Here is a 14726-nt window from a genome sequence, read left to right on the forward strand (position 1 = left end):
TCTTTCAGAGAAAAACATGCAGCCAAGGATCCTTTATCCAGCAAGGCTGTCATTCAGAATTGATGGAGAGATAAAGACCTTCCAGAAACGCCAGTGATTGACCAATTTCATAACCACAAAACCAGCCCTACAGGAGATATTAAGGGTGGTTCTATAAAAGTAAAAAAGCCCCAAGAGTGATACAGAACAGAAAGTCACAATCTATAGAAACAAAGACTTTACAGGCAACATGGCATCATTAAAATCATATCTCTCAATAATCAGTCTCAATGTAAATGGCCTAAATGATCCCGTAAAACGCCACAGGGTTGCAGATTGGATAAAAAGACATGACCCATCCATTTGCTGTCTACAAGAGACTCATCTTGAACCTAAAGATACATCCAGACTGAAAGTGAAGGGATGGAATAGCATCTTTCACACAAATGGACCTCAAAAGAAAGCTGGGGTAGCAATTCTCATATCAGACAGATAGGATTTTAAACTAAAGACTATAGTTAGAGATACAGAAGGGCACTATATTATTCTTAAAGGATGTATCCAACAAGTGGATATGACAATTATAAATATATATGCCCCCAACAGGGGAGCAGCAAGATACACAAGCCAACTCTTAACCAAAACAAAGAGACATATAGATAAAAATACACTAATAGTAGGGGACCTCGACACTCCACTATCAGCAATAGACAGATCACCTAAGCAAGAAATCAGCAAAGAAACAAGAGCTTTGAATGCCATACTCGATGAGTTGGACCTCATAGGTATATATAGAACACTATACCCAAGAACCAAAGAATACTCATTCTATTCTAATGCCCATGGAACATTCTCAAGAATAGACCATGTTCTGGGTCACAAAACAGGTCTCAACCAATAACAAAAGACTGAAATTATTCCCTGCATATTCTCAGACCAGAACGCTCTGAAATTGGAACTCAACCACAAGGAAAAATTTGGAAGAAACTCAAACACTTGGAGACTATGAACCATCCTGCTCAGGAATGACTCAATAAACTAGGAAATCAAAAATCAATTTAAACAATTTATGGAGACCAATGAGAATGAAACTACAATGGTCCAAAACCTATGGGACACTGCAAAGGCAGTCCTAAGGGGGAAATACATAGCCATCCAAGCCTCACTCAAAAGAATAGAAAAATCTAAAATGCAGTTTTTATATTCTCACCTCCAGAAGCCGGAACAGCAACAGAGGGACAGGCCTAATCCACACACGAGGAAGCAGTGACCAAGATTAGAGCAGACATCAATGAATTAGAAACCAGGAGTACAGTAGAGCAGATCAACAGAACTAGAAGCTGGTACTTTGAGAGAATCAATAATATTGACAAACCACTGGCAAGACTTATCCAAAAGAATAGAGAAAGGACCCAAATTAATAAAATTATGAATGAAAAAGGAGAGGTCACAACCAAAACCAATGAAATTGGAAGGATTATTAGAAACTTTTATCAACAGCTTTATGCCAATAAATTAAGCAATCTGGAAAAGACGGAGGCCTTCCTGGAAGCCTATAAACTACCAAGACTGAAACAGGAAGAAATTGATTTTTTAAACAGGCCAATTAATTATGAAGAGATTGAAACAGTGATTAAAAACCTTCCAAAAAACAAAACTCCAGGCCTGATGGTTTTCCCAGAGAATTCTACCAAACATTCAAAGAAGAAATAATACCTATTCTCCTAAAGCTATTTCAAAAAATAGAAACAGAAGGAAAGCTACCAAACTCATTCTATGAGGCCAATATTACCTTGATCCCCAAACCAGGCAAAGACCCCATCAAAAAGGAGAATTACAGACCGATTTCCCTAATGAATACAGACGCCAAAATCCTCAACAAGATCCTGGCTAATAGAACCCAACAGTACATTGAAAGGATTATCCATCATGATCAAGTGGGATTCATCCCTGGGATGCAAGTGTGGTTCAACATTCGCAAATCGATCAACGTGATACATCATATCAACAAGAAAAGACTCAGGAACCATATGATCCTCTCAACTGATGGAGAAAAAGCATTTGACAAAATACAGCATCCTTTCCTGATTAAAACCCTTCAGAGTGTAGGGATAGAGGGTACATTCCTCAATCTCATAAAAAACATCTATGATGGGGCGCCTGGGTGGCACAGCGGTTAAGCGTCTGCCTTCAGCTCAGGGCGTGATCCCGGCGTTATGGGATCGAGCCCCACATCAGGCTCCTCCGCTATGAGCCTGCTTCCTCCTCTCCCACTCCCCCTGCTTGTGTCCCTCTCTCGCTGGCTGTCTCTCTCTGTCAAATAAATAAATAAATTCTTTAAAAAAAAATCTATAAAAAGCCTACAGCAAATATCATTCTCAATGGGGAAAAGCTGGAAGCCTTTCCCTTAAGATCAGGAACACGACAAGGATGTCCACTCTCGCCACTATTATTCAACATAGTACTAGAAGTCCTTGCAACTGCAATCAGACAACAAAAAGGGATAAAAGGTATCCAAATCGGCAAAGAAGAAGTCAAACTGTCTCTCTTCACAGATATCATGATACTCTATATGGAAAACCCAAAAGAATCCACGCCCAAACTATTAGAAGTTATACAGCAATTCAGTAATGTGGTGGGATACAAAATCAATGCTCAGAAATCAGTTGCATTTCTATACACGAATAATGAGACTGAAGAAAGAGAAATTAGGAAATCCATCCCATTTACAATAGCACCAAAAACCATATGTTACCTTGGAATTAACCAGAGACGTAAAGGACCTATATTCTAGAAACTATAAATCACTCTTGAAAAACATTGAGGAAGACACATAAAGATGGAAAAATATTCCATGCTCATGGATCAGAAGAATTAACATAGTTAAAATGTCCATGCTACCCAGAGCAATCTACACTTTCAGTGCTATCCTGATCAAAATACTGATGACATTTTTCAAAGAACTGGAACAAATAGTCCTTAAATTTGTATGGAACCAGAAAAGGCCCCAAATCGCCAAGGAACTGTTGAAAAGGAAAAACAAAGCTGGGGGCATCACGATGCCAGATTTTGAGCTGTACTACAAAGCTGTGATCACAAAGACAGCATGGTACTGGTGCAAAAACAGACACATAGACCAATGGAACAGAATAGAGAACCCAGAAATGAACCCTTGGCTCTTTGGGCAACTAATCTTTGATAAAGCAGGAAAAAACATCCGGTGGGAAAAAGACAGTCTCTTCAATAAATGGTGCTGGGAAAACTGGACAGCTACATTCAAAAGAATGAAACTTGACCATTCTCTCACACCATACACAAAGATAAACTCCAAATGGATGAAAGACCTCGATGTGAGACAGGAATCCATCAAAACCCTAGAGGAGAACATAGGCAGCAACCTCTATGACATCGGCCAAAGCAACCTTTTTCATGACACATCTCCAAAAGCAAGAGAAACAAAAGATAAAATGAACTTGTGGGACTTCATCAAGATAAAAAGCTTCTGCACAGCCAAGGAAACCGTCAAAAAAACTAAGAGGCAGCCCACGGAATGGGAGAATATATTTGCAAATGATGCTACAGATAAAAGACTGGTATCCAAGATCTACAAAGAACTTCTCAAACTCAGTGCGTGAGAAACAAATAAACAAATCATAAAATGGGCAGAAGATATGAGCAGACACTTTTCCAATGAGGACATACAAATGGCTAACAGACACATGAAAAGATGTTCAAAATCATTAGCCATCAGGGAAATTCAAATCAAAACCACACTGAGATACCACCTTACACCAGTTAGAATGGCAAAAATTGACAAGGCAAGAAACAACAATTGCTGGAGAGGATGTGGAGAAAGGGGATCCCTCCTACATTGTTGGTGGGAATGCAAGTTGGTACAGCCACTCTGGAAAACAGTGTGGAGGTCCCTTAAAAAGTTAAAAATGGAGCTACCCTATGACCCAGCCATTGCACTACTGGGTACGTACCCCAAAGATACAGATGTAGTGAAGAGAAGGGCCATATGCACCCCAATGTTCATAGCAGCATTGTCCACAATAGCTAAATCGTGGAAGGAGCCGAGATGCCCTTCAACAGACGACTGGATTAAGAAGACGTGGTCCATATATACAATGGAATATTACTCAGCTATCAGAAAGAACGAGTTCTCAACATTTGCTGCAACATGGATGGCACTGGCGGAGATAATGCTAAGTGAAATAAGTCAAGCAGAGAAAGACAATTATGATTTCTCTCATCTATGGAACATAAGAACTAGGAAGATCAGTAGGGGAAGAAAGGGATAAAGAAAGGGGGGTAATCGAAGGGGGAATGACGCATGAGAGACTATGGACTCTGAGAAACAAACTGAGGGCTTCAGAGGGAAGGGGGGTGGGGGAATGGGATAGGCTGGTGATGGGTAGTAAGGAGGGCATGTATTGCATGGTGCACTGGGTGTTATATGCAACTAATGAATCATGGAACTTTACATCAAAAACCAGGATGTACTGTATGGTGACTAACATAATATAATAAAAAAAAATTAAAAAAACAGAAGACTTAATTAGAGATATACATCCTGAAAGCTGTAAATCCCCATCCTTCTCCACCTTGTACTCTAAAATTGTCACAACTGGAAGATTCTTCTGTAAGCCATTTGACCAACTAGAGAAAAATATCTAAGGATATTGACACTAAAGTGTCCCCAAAAAGACCCCAGCTGATACTCTATGGTGAGGCTCACAGTATGCTATTGTGAGGTAGACAGGAGGAGGAGGAGACCCATCCAGTTGAGGATATGTATTATTAGAAATGCAGGGGAGAGTTAAGATGACAGCATAGTAAGAGGACCCTAGGCTTCTCTCATCCCTCAAATAACTAGATAACTATCAAATCATTCTAAATGCCCCCAGAAACTAACCTGAAGACTGAGAGAATAAACTCCACAATTAAAGGGAGAGAAAATACTACATCGAAGAAGGTAGAAAGTGTGGAGATGTGGTTTGGAGGAGAAATAGATCACAGGAGTTGCAGAGGAAAGGGAGCTGTGGTTGTGGAGAAAGGCAAGAGAGAGAGGAGCACACGGGAACACACAAAGAAAACACTTCCCCCAAAGCCATTGGCTAGGAGAAGTAGAGGGGCTGATTTTTGTGAGTTGTTGCAACAAGTAGGGCTTAAAGACTGGAGTTTTAAAGGTTGGTGGGCTTGTCTGGGATAGAGCCTTGAGGGCACTGCCCTACTCCTGGAGAGAAGGCAGGCAAACAACCCAGGGGCAGATGGCATGGAAACATTCTGAGGAATGCCTGGGGCACACGGAGAGGGGGGGATTATTTGCTTTTCTTGGAGAGTGTCCCTGATCCCTGAGAGGTAGCATTCACTGAGACACGTTTCTGAGGACAAAGGAGCCAGCTGGTGCCATTTCCCTCCCCCACCCCTCGGCATAAACACAGAGCCACCTGCAGAGGGCAGCTTGGCCCCACTACTGGTTGCCTAGCCTGCTTGATGCAGGTCCCACACCCCTGCATTCTGGCACAACTGTCCTTCTTGGTCAAACCTGCCTCAGTCCCAACATGGTGAAATCCTCCCCTAGAAGACCAGTGCAGGCCCCTGCCCACACCATGTCCCCAAAGCCTGAAGATTTAAAATCATCAGGCTAGGCTAGGCTAGAGCCCAAAGGGCACAGTGATGTTTCTGGAGAGAAGGCAGGCAAACAACCCAGAGGCAGATGGTGTGAAAACAGCAATCTAAAAAACACCTGGTTCACGTGGTGGGTGTGGGGGAGCAGATTATTCACTCTTCCTGGAGTGCATCCCTGAGAGCAGTGGGCACAGAGACCCCTCTCTGGGTACAAAGGAGCTGGCTGGTGCCATTGCCTCTCCCCACCCCTCAGCATAAACACAGAACCACCTTTGGTAAATAGCACAGTGTCAACACTGGCTGCCTAACCTGCTTACACCAGGTCCCACACCCCTGTGCTCTGCTGCCCTTCTTGGTCAAGTTTGCCTCAGTCCCAGCACGGTGGCCCCTTCCCCAAAAGACCAGCAGAAACTCCTGCCCACACCATGTTTCCTGACCAGAGAGTTCTGCAAAGCTTCAGTTCTAGTGGAAGTGGTATCAGGTCTCATTTAACAAGCAGACCAGAGCACACCTAGTTAAAACTCACCACATTCTGGCCAAGGCCTGAACACTGCCCAGTGCAGGCAAGGAAGGCCTCTGCAGACAACTGGCTTGAAGGATAGAGCAGCCAAAACACAGCAGAGTGCATGCAGCACACACCAGAGACATTCCCTGAGGTGGCAGGCCCTGGACACTATAGTGCTGAATAGGAAAAGTCTGCAGCAAGGAAGCTTTTTGCTGGAAGGCTATCACTCAGAATAGAGGGAGAAATTAAGAGTTTCCCAGATAAAAACTAAAGGAGTTTGTGACCACTAAACCAGCCCTGCAAGAGATATATAGGGGACTCTGAATGGAAAGGAGAGACCGAAAGTGACAAAGACAAGAAAGGATCAGAGAAAATCTCCAGAAACAATGACAAAACAAGTAATAAAATGGCACTAAATACATATCTATCAAAATTACTCTAAGTGTAAATGGACTAAATGCTCCAACCAAAAGACATAGGGTGTCAGAATGAATTTAAAAAACCCAAGACCCATCTATATGCTGCCAGCAAGAGACTCATTTTAGACTGAGAGACATCTGCAGATTGAAAGTGAGAGGATGGAGAAACATTTATCATGCAAATGGATGTCAGAAGAAAGCCAGAGTAGCAATATTTATACCAGACAAACTGTACTTTAAAACCAAAGACTATAACAAGAGATAAAGAAGTGCACTATATTATAATAAAGGAGATAATCCAACAAGAAGATCTAACAATTGTAAATATTTATACACCCAATTTGAGAGCACCCAAATATATAAAACAATAACAAACATAAAGGAACTCATTGATAATAAAACAATAGTAGGGGACTTTAACATCCCATTTACAGCAATGGACAGATATGTAAGCAGAAAATCAACAAAGAAAAAAAGCTATGAATGACACACTGGACCAGATGAACTTAACAGATATATTAGGAACATTCCATCCTTTTTTTTATAATAATTTTTTATTATGTTAGTCACCATACAGTATATCCTTAGTTTTTGATGTAATGTTCCATGATTCATTATTTGCATATAACACCCAGTGCACCATGCAATATGTGCCCTCCTTAAGACAATTATCATATGGTTTCACTCATTTATGGAAATAAGAAATAGGAAGATCAGTAGGAGAAGGAAGGGAAGAACGAAGGGGGGGTAAACAGAGGAGGAATGAATCATGAGGAACATTCCATCCTAAAGCAGCAGAATATGCATTCTTTTCAAGTGCACATGGGACTTTCTTCAGAATAGATCACATACTGAGTCACAAATCAGCCTTCAATGAATACAGAAAGACAGATCATACCAAGCATATTTTCTGACCACAACACTATGAAACTTGAAGTCACCCACAAGAAAAAATCTGGAAAAACCACAAATGCATGCAGATTAAATAAAATGCTACTAAGAAATGAATAGGTCAACCAGAAAATCAAAGAAGAAATTTAAAAATACACGGAAACAAATGATAATGAAAACACAACAGCCAAAACCTTTGGGATGCAGCAAAAGTGGTCCTTGGAGGGAAGTATATAGCAATACAGGCTTACCTTAAAAAGCAAGAAAATTTTGAGATAAACAACCTAACCATATACCTAAAGGAGCTACAAAAAGAGCAACAAACCAAGGCTAAAGCCAGCAGAAGGTTCTTCGTAGAAGAATCTAATCTAATAAAGATTAGAGCAGAAATAAATGATATAGAAACTAAAAAAGCAATAGAACAAATCACTGAAGCCTGGAGCTAGCTCTTTGAAAAAATTAATAAAATTTATAATCCCCTAGCCAGAATTATCAAAAAGAAAAAAGACCCAAATAAATAAAATCACAAATGAGAGATGAGAAAGAGTAACCAACACCATAAGAATACAAACAATTATAAGGGAGTACTGTGAAAAATTATATGCTAACAAATTGGACAACTTGGAAGAAATGGATAAATTCCTAGAAACATTAACTAGCAAAACTGAAACAAGAAGAAATAGAAAAACTTGAACAGACTCATAACCAGCAAAGAAATTGAATCATTAATAAGAAATCTCCCAACAAAGAAAAGTCCAGGGCCAGATGGCTACACAGGGGAATTCTGCCAAACACTTAAAGAAGAGTTAATACCTATTCTTCTCCAACTATTCCAAAAAACAGAAATGGAAGGGAAATTTCCAGATTCATTCTATGAGGCCAGCATTACTCTGATACCAAAACCAGATAAGACTCCACTAAAAAAGAGAGCTATGGGTCAATAGCCCAGATGAACATGATACAAAAATTCTCAATAACATACTTTAAAAAATGGAATCCATTAAATCCATTAAAAGAATCATTCACCACAATCAAGTGGAGTTTATTCCTGGGCTACAAGAGTAGTTCAATATCCACCAATCAATGTGATATATCACATAAATAAAAGAAAAGATAAGAACCATATGATCCTTTCAATAGATGCAGAAAAAGCATTTGACAAAGTACAATATCCATTCATGATTAAAAAAAAAAAAAACCTCAGCTAAGTAGGTTTAAAAGGAACCTACCTACTCATAATAGAGGCCATATATGAAACAACCACAGAAAATTTCATCATCAATGGGGAAAAGCCGAGAGCTTTTCCTCTATGGTCAGGAACAAGACACGGATGTCCACTCTCACCATTGTTATTTAATATAATACTAAAAGACCTAGCCACAGCAATCAGACAACAAAAAGAAATAAAAGGCATCCAAATTGGCAAGGAAGAAATCAAACATACACTCTTTTCAGATGACATGATACTCTATATAGAAAACCTGAAATACTTGATGCAAAAATTGCTGGAACTGATAGAGGAATTCAGTAAAATCACAGGATACAAAATCAACGTACAGAAATCTGTTGCATTTTTATGCACTAATAATGAAGCAGCAGAAAGAGAAATCAAGGAATCAATCCCATTTATAACTGTACCAAAAACCGTAAGATGCCTAGGAATAAACCTAACCAAAGAGGTAATAGATCTGTACTCTGAAAACAATAAAACACGTATTAAAAAAATTAAAGATGACACAAAGAAATGGAAAAACATTCCATGCTCATGGATTGAAAGAGCAGATATTTTTAAAATAAAAAACATATTACCCAAAGCAATCTACACAATCCCTTTCAAAATACCAATGACATTTTTCACAGAGCTAGAACAAACAGTCCTAAAATCTGTATGGAACCACAAAAGAGCCTGAATAGCCAATACAACCTTTTAAAAGAAAAGAGAAGCTGGAGGCGTCATAATTCCAGATTACCAGTTAAATTACAAAGCTGTAGTGCTGGCACAAAAATAGACACATAGATCAATGGAACAGAATAGAAAAACCAGAAATAAACCCACAACTGTATGGTCAATTAATCTTTGACAAAGCAGGAAAGAATATCCAATGGGCAAAAGACAATTTCTTCAACAAATGGTGCTGGGAAAACTGGGCAACAACATGCAGAAGAATGAAAGTAGACCATTTTCTTACACCATACACGAAAATAAATCCAAAGTGGATGAAAGACCTGAATGTGAGACCTGAAACCATAAAAACCCTAGAAGAAAGCACAAGCAGTAAACTCTCTGACATCAGTCATAGTAACTTTTTCCCAGATATGTCTCCTGAGGCAAGGGAAATAAAAGCAAAAATAAATTATTGGGACTAATCAAAATAAAAAGCTTCTGCACAGTGAAGGAAACAATTAACAAAACTAAGAAGCAACCTACAGAATGGGAGGAGATATTTGCAAATGATATAGCCTATAAAGGGTTAGTATCCCAAATCTATAAAAAAAAAACTTGTCAAACTCAACACCCAAAAAACAATCCAGTTAAGAAATGGACAGAAGACATGAACAGACATTTTTTCCAAGGAAGACATCCTGATGGCTAACAGACACATGAAAAGGTGCTCAGCATCACTCAGCATAAGAGAAATACAAATCAAAACTACAATGAGATATCCCGTGACACCTGTCAGAATGGCTAAAATCAACAACACAGGAAACATCAGATGTTGGTGAGGATGTGGAGAAAGGGGAAACCTCTTGCATTGTTGATGGGAATGCAAACTGGTGCAGCCACTGTGGAAAACAGTATGGAGTGTCCTCAAAATTTACAAATAGAACTACTCTATGATCCAGCAATTGCACTACTAGGTATTTACACAAAGAATACAAAAAGACTAACTTGAAGTAATACATGCACCCCAATGTTTACAGCAATTTTATTTACAATAGCCAAATTATGGAAAGTGCCCAAATGTCCATGGATTGATGAATGGATAAAGAAAATGTGGTGCATATAAATACAATGGAATATTACTGAGCCATAAAAAAGAATAAAATCTTGCCATTGCAATGACATGGGATGGAGCAAGAGAGTATGATGCTGAGCAAAGTAAGTCAGAGAAAGACAAATACCATATGATTTCACTCAAATGTGGAATTTAAGATGCAAAACAAATGAACATAGAGTGGAAAAAAGAGAGGGAAAACCAAGAAACGGACTCTTAACTATAAAGAACAAACTGATGGTTACCAGACGGGAGTTTGGTGGGGGGATGGGTTAAATAGGTGATGGGAATTAAGCAGGGCACTTTTGATGAGCACTGGATGTTGTATGTAGGTGTTGAATCACTAAATTCTATACCTGAAACTAATGTTACACTGAATGTTAACTAACTGGAATTTAAATAAAAATTTACCCAAAAAAAAAGAATTCCTTTTACAATATCATCAAAAAGAATAAAACAATGAGGAATAAATTTAGCCAAGGGGGTGCAAGACTTGTGCACTAAAAATTACAAATCATTGCTGAAAGAAATTAAAGAGGACCCAAATAAGTGGAAAGTCATCCTTGTTTCAGTAAATTGAACATTTAATATTGTTAAGATGACCCTAATCCCCAAGGTGATATAGAGATTCAATACAACCCCTATCCAAATCTCAGTGACTTCGTTTTGCAGAAATGTTAAAGCCAATCCTCGATGCATATGGAACTGCAAGGGACACAGATAGCCAAAACAATCTGGAAAAAGAACAAAGTGTGGGAGGACCCACACTTCCCAATTTCAAAACTTACTTCAGAGCTACAGCAATCCTAAAAAGTGTGATACTGACATAACGGTAGAATATGGGTCACTGTTTTGGAATTTAGAGTTAGAAATAAACCCACAGACGTATGAATAGTAGATATTGAACAAGGGTGCCCAGGTCATTCAACGTAGGAATGAGCAATCTCTTCAAGGAATGGTACTGGGAAAAATGAATATCCACAGGCAAAAGAAAGAATGCGGAGTCCAGTTTGAAACTGTGTCTGAAAATGAACACCAAAAATGGATCACAAGCCTGAATGTAAGCGAGGAAACTGTGAAACCCTTGGAATAAAACATAGGTGTAAATCCTGGTGGCTTTGATTATGCAAAGGTTCCTTAAGTGTGGCAGCAAAAGCAGAACCACAAAAGAAGAGGAGGAGGAGGAGGAGGGGGAGGAGAAAGAAGAAGAGGAGGAGGAGGAGGAGGAGGAGGAGGAGGAGGAGGAGGAGGAGGAGGAGGAAGAAAAACAAAGGGAAAGTTGCACCGCATCCAAATGAAAAACATTTGTGCATCGAAGGACTCTGTCTAGAAACTCTATTACGCAACAGTTCCTTAAATATGGTAGCAAAAGCATAGCCAGAAAAAGAGGAGGAGAGGGAAGGACTGTCTAGAAAGTGAAAGGCCCAAACCTCCAGGATGAGGAGGAGGAGGGGGGAGGAGGAGGAGGAGGAGGAGGAGGAGGAGGAGGAGGAGGAGGAGGAGGAGGAGGAGGAGGAAGCGGAGGGACTGTCTAGAAAGTGAAAGGCCCAGGGGCGCCTGGGTGGCACAGCTATTAAGAGTCTGCCTTTGGCTCAGGGCGTGATCCCGGCGTTATGGGATCGAGCCCCACATCAGGCTCTTCCGCTATGAGCCTGCTTCTTCCTCTCCCACTCCCCCTGCTTGTGTTCCCTCTCTCGCTGGCTGTCTCTCTCTCTGTCGAATAAATAAATAAAATCTTAAAAAAAAAAAAGAAAGTGAAAGGCCCAAACCCCCAGGATGAGGAGGGAGGAGGGAGGAGGGAGGAGGGAGGAGGGAGGGGAAGGAACTGTCTGGAAAGTGAAAGGCGAACCCCCCCCCCCCAGGATGGGAGAAGCATTTGCAAATCATGTATGTGATAAGGGCTTATTTTTCAGAACGCATAAAGAACACTTAGAACTCTACAACAAAGAGGCAAACAATGGGGTTAAAAAGAGAAAAATGGGGAAAGGACTTGAGCAGACAGACATTCCTCCAAAGCCCACGTACAAATGGCCAAGAGGCACATGAAAAGCTGCCATTAGGGACGTGCAAATCACAACCACCGCGAGGGGAGCCTGGGTGGCTCAGTCGGTTGAACGTTTGGACTCTGGACCTGGGCTCAGGTCATATGCACGATCTCAGGGTTGTCAGTGCGAGCCCCTCCTCAGGCTCCAGGGCCGGCTGTGCGCTGGGCTTGGAGCCTGCTTAAGATTCTCTCTCTCTCCCCCTCTCCGTCTGCCCCTCCCCTCCCCCCCTCCCCCAAAAGAAAACAAAAAGTCACCATGAGATACCACTTCACACCCAGTAGGATGACTATTCTAGGCCCAAGAAAAACGAAGCCAGTGGAAAATGACGAGTTTGGGCGAGGATGTGGAAGAATTGGGACCGTCGCACACTGCTGCTGGGATCGGAAAGTGGTACAGCTGCTGTGGGAATCAGTTGGGCAGCTCCGCAGTAAGTTAAACACAGAATTACCATACGACCCCGCAGTCCCCGTCCTAGGTGCATGGCCGAAGGAATTGGGAACAGGTGCTCAAACAGAACCCTGCACGGGAGCATCCACCGCTGCGCACTCCCCATCTGCCCCAAGGTGGAAATCACCGAAACGCCTGTCCACTGGTGAACGGGATACACAACACGTGGTGTGTCCATGCAGTGGACTACTGTTCAGCCATCAAAGGACCTGAAGTGCCGATTCATGCTACCACGTGGAGGGACCCTAAAGAAAACATGGGTGCTAAGCGAAAGCAGCCAGACGCAAAAAGCCACCTACCTATTCGTCTTATGATCCCATCTCTAGGTAAGTCTGCAGAAGAGGCAAACCTCTATTGGACAGGGAGCAGATCAGTGGTTGCCTGGGGGCTACGGGGGAGGTGGGGAGGGGGGGTGCAGTCGGGAGTGACCGCCTGTCAGGTCCGGGGGTTTCTTTTTGGGGTGGCGCCCACGTTTTGGAGCTAGGTAGTTGTGATGGTCTCCCCACACCTCGAGTGTCTGCTTGGTGCCACGGGATCCTCCACGTCTGTTGTTGTTGTTTTCTTCCGTACAATGTCCCCGTGGGGCGGAAAGTGAGCATTCCCTCAAAGAGAGGCTGCAGGGAGCAGGCTGAGCAGGCTCCTGCCAGCGCCATTTCTCTGCAGGCCCAGGCTCCCGGCAGAGGCCAATGGGGAAGCAGTGACCTCACCGGATCTACGTGTCACGAAGTGTGCACCCGGACCAATGAAGGGGGTCGGTCCGTGGTCGCTGGGATATGGCGTAGGGGCCCCGAGTACCCGCTGCTTTAAGAAGCTGGGACCCGCTGGCGCACCGCACCTCACCGCACCGCACCGCACCTCACCGCACCGCACCGCACCGCACCTCACCGCACCGCACCGCACCGCGAGCTAGGCCCGTCGGAGAAAGCGCAGCCAAGGCCCAGCATGCCGGGGGAGAGGAGCCGTCGAGGGTCGTCCAGTGGCCAGAGGCGGACCCGCTCCCGCACTGCCCGAGCCGAGCTGTCGTTCTCTGTGAGCCACGTGGAGCGCCTCCTGCGCGAGGGCCGCTACGCCCAGCGCCTGGGCTCGTCCGCACCGGTCTTCCTAGCAGCCATCATCCAGTACCTGACGGCCAAAGTCCTGGAGCTGGCGGGCAACGAGGCCCAGAACAGCGGCGGGACGCGCATCACCCCGCAGCTCGTGGACATGGCAGTCCACAACCACGCGCTGCTCAGCGGCTTCTTCGGGACCACGACCATCTCCCAGGTGGCCCCGCCCTGGGACTAGCTGCCCGACGACGTGACCTGGGTGCCCGGGCCTCGGCCGGCCGGCCATCAGGCACCAGCCAGGCCTGCTCGCAGCTGGGGCGGCCCCGGCCTGGCGGGTGCCTTGGGCAGAGTCCTTGACGGTCAAGAAACCCACGTGTAAAAACAATAAAAAAGAAAGAACCGCCATGTGTGTGTGCTGCAGTCGCTTCGCGTGGGACGTGGTTGGGGGACGCCCCCCTCGTTGGAGGGGCGGAGGGGGTGGGGGCGGGTGGCGGCGTCCGCCTGGGGTGCGGGGAGCGGTCAGAGTCCGGGAGGACCGAGAAGAGCAGTTTCTCTCGGGGACGCTGCAGCGGGTGGCCCTGGGTGGGAGGGGCTGGCTGGGCTGGGGGGTGAGGCTGGGGCACAGAAGACCCCCGCGTTGGCTCTGAGCAAGTCAGAGCCCGGGACAGGCCCGGGAAGGATGGTGTTCCCTTGGGCTGGAGCGCAAGACCGTGACTGCGGCGTCGCGATGGGGGTGAACGGACAACCGCAACCCGGGTGCGGGA

At 43.6% G+C, this 14726-nt stretch overlaps 1 protein-coding gene across 1 annotated transcript; it reads left to right on the top strand.

Moving 5' to 3' along the window:
- The first annotated feature begins 11934 nt into the window (after positions 1–11934).
- On the top strand, positions 11935–14427 carry LOC148106781 (histone H2A-Bbd type 2/3-like). Its single transcript, XM_087859628.1, has 2 exons — positions 11935–13242; positions 13580–14427. The coding sequence occupies exon 2, from the start codon at positions 13859–13861 to the stop codon at positions 14198–14200; it is 342 nt and encodes a 113-aa protein (XP_087715754.1). The 5' UTR covers positions 11935–13242; positions 13580–13858; the 3' UTR covers positions 14201–14427.
- The last annotated feature ends 299 nt before the right edge of the window (positions 14428–14726 follow it).

The sequence above is a fragment of the Ursus americanus genome, chromosome X, assembly GCF_024610735.1.
Source record: "Ursus americanus isolate L20-20 chromosome X, mUrsAme1.1.p, whole genome shotgun sequence".
Taxonomy (NCBI): domain Eukaryota; kingdom Metazoa; phylum Chordata; class Mammalia; order Carnivora; family Ursidae; genus Ursus; species Ursus americanus.

Coding starts and splice junctions, on each gene's coding strand:
- LOC148106781 (XM_087859628.1), top strand. CDS start 13,859: ATGCCGGGGGAGAGGAGCCGTCGAGGGTCGTCCAGTGGCCAGAGGCGG.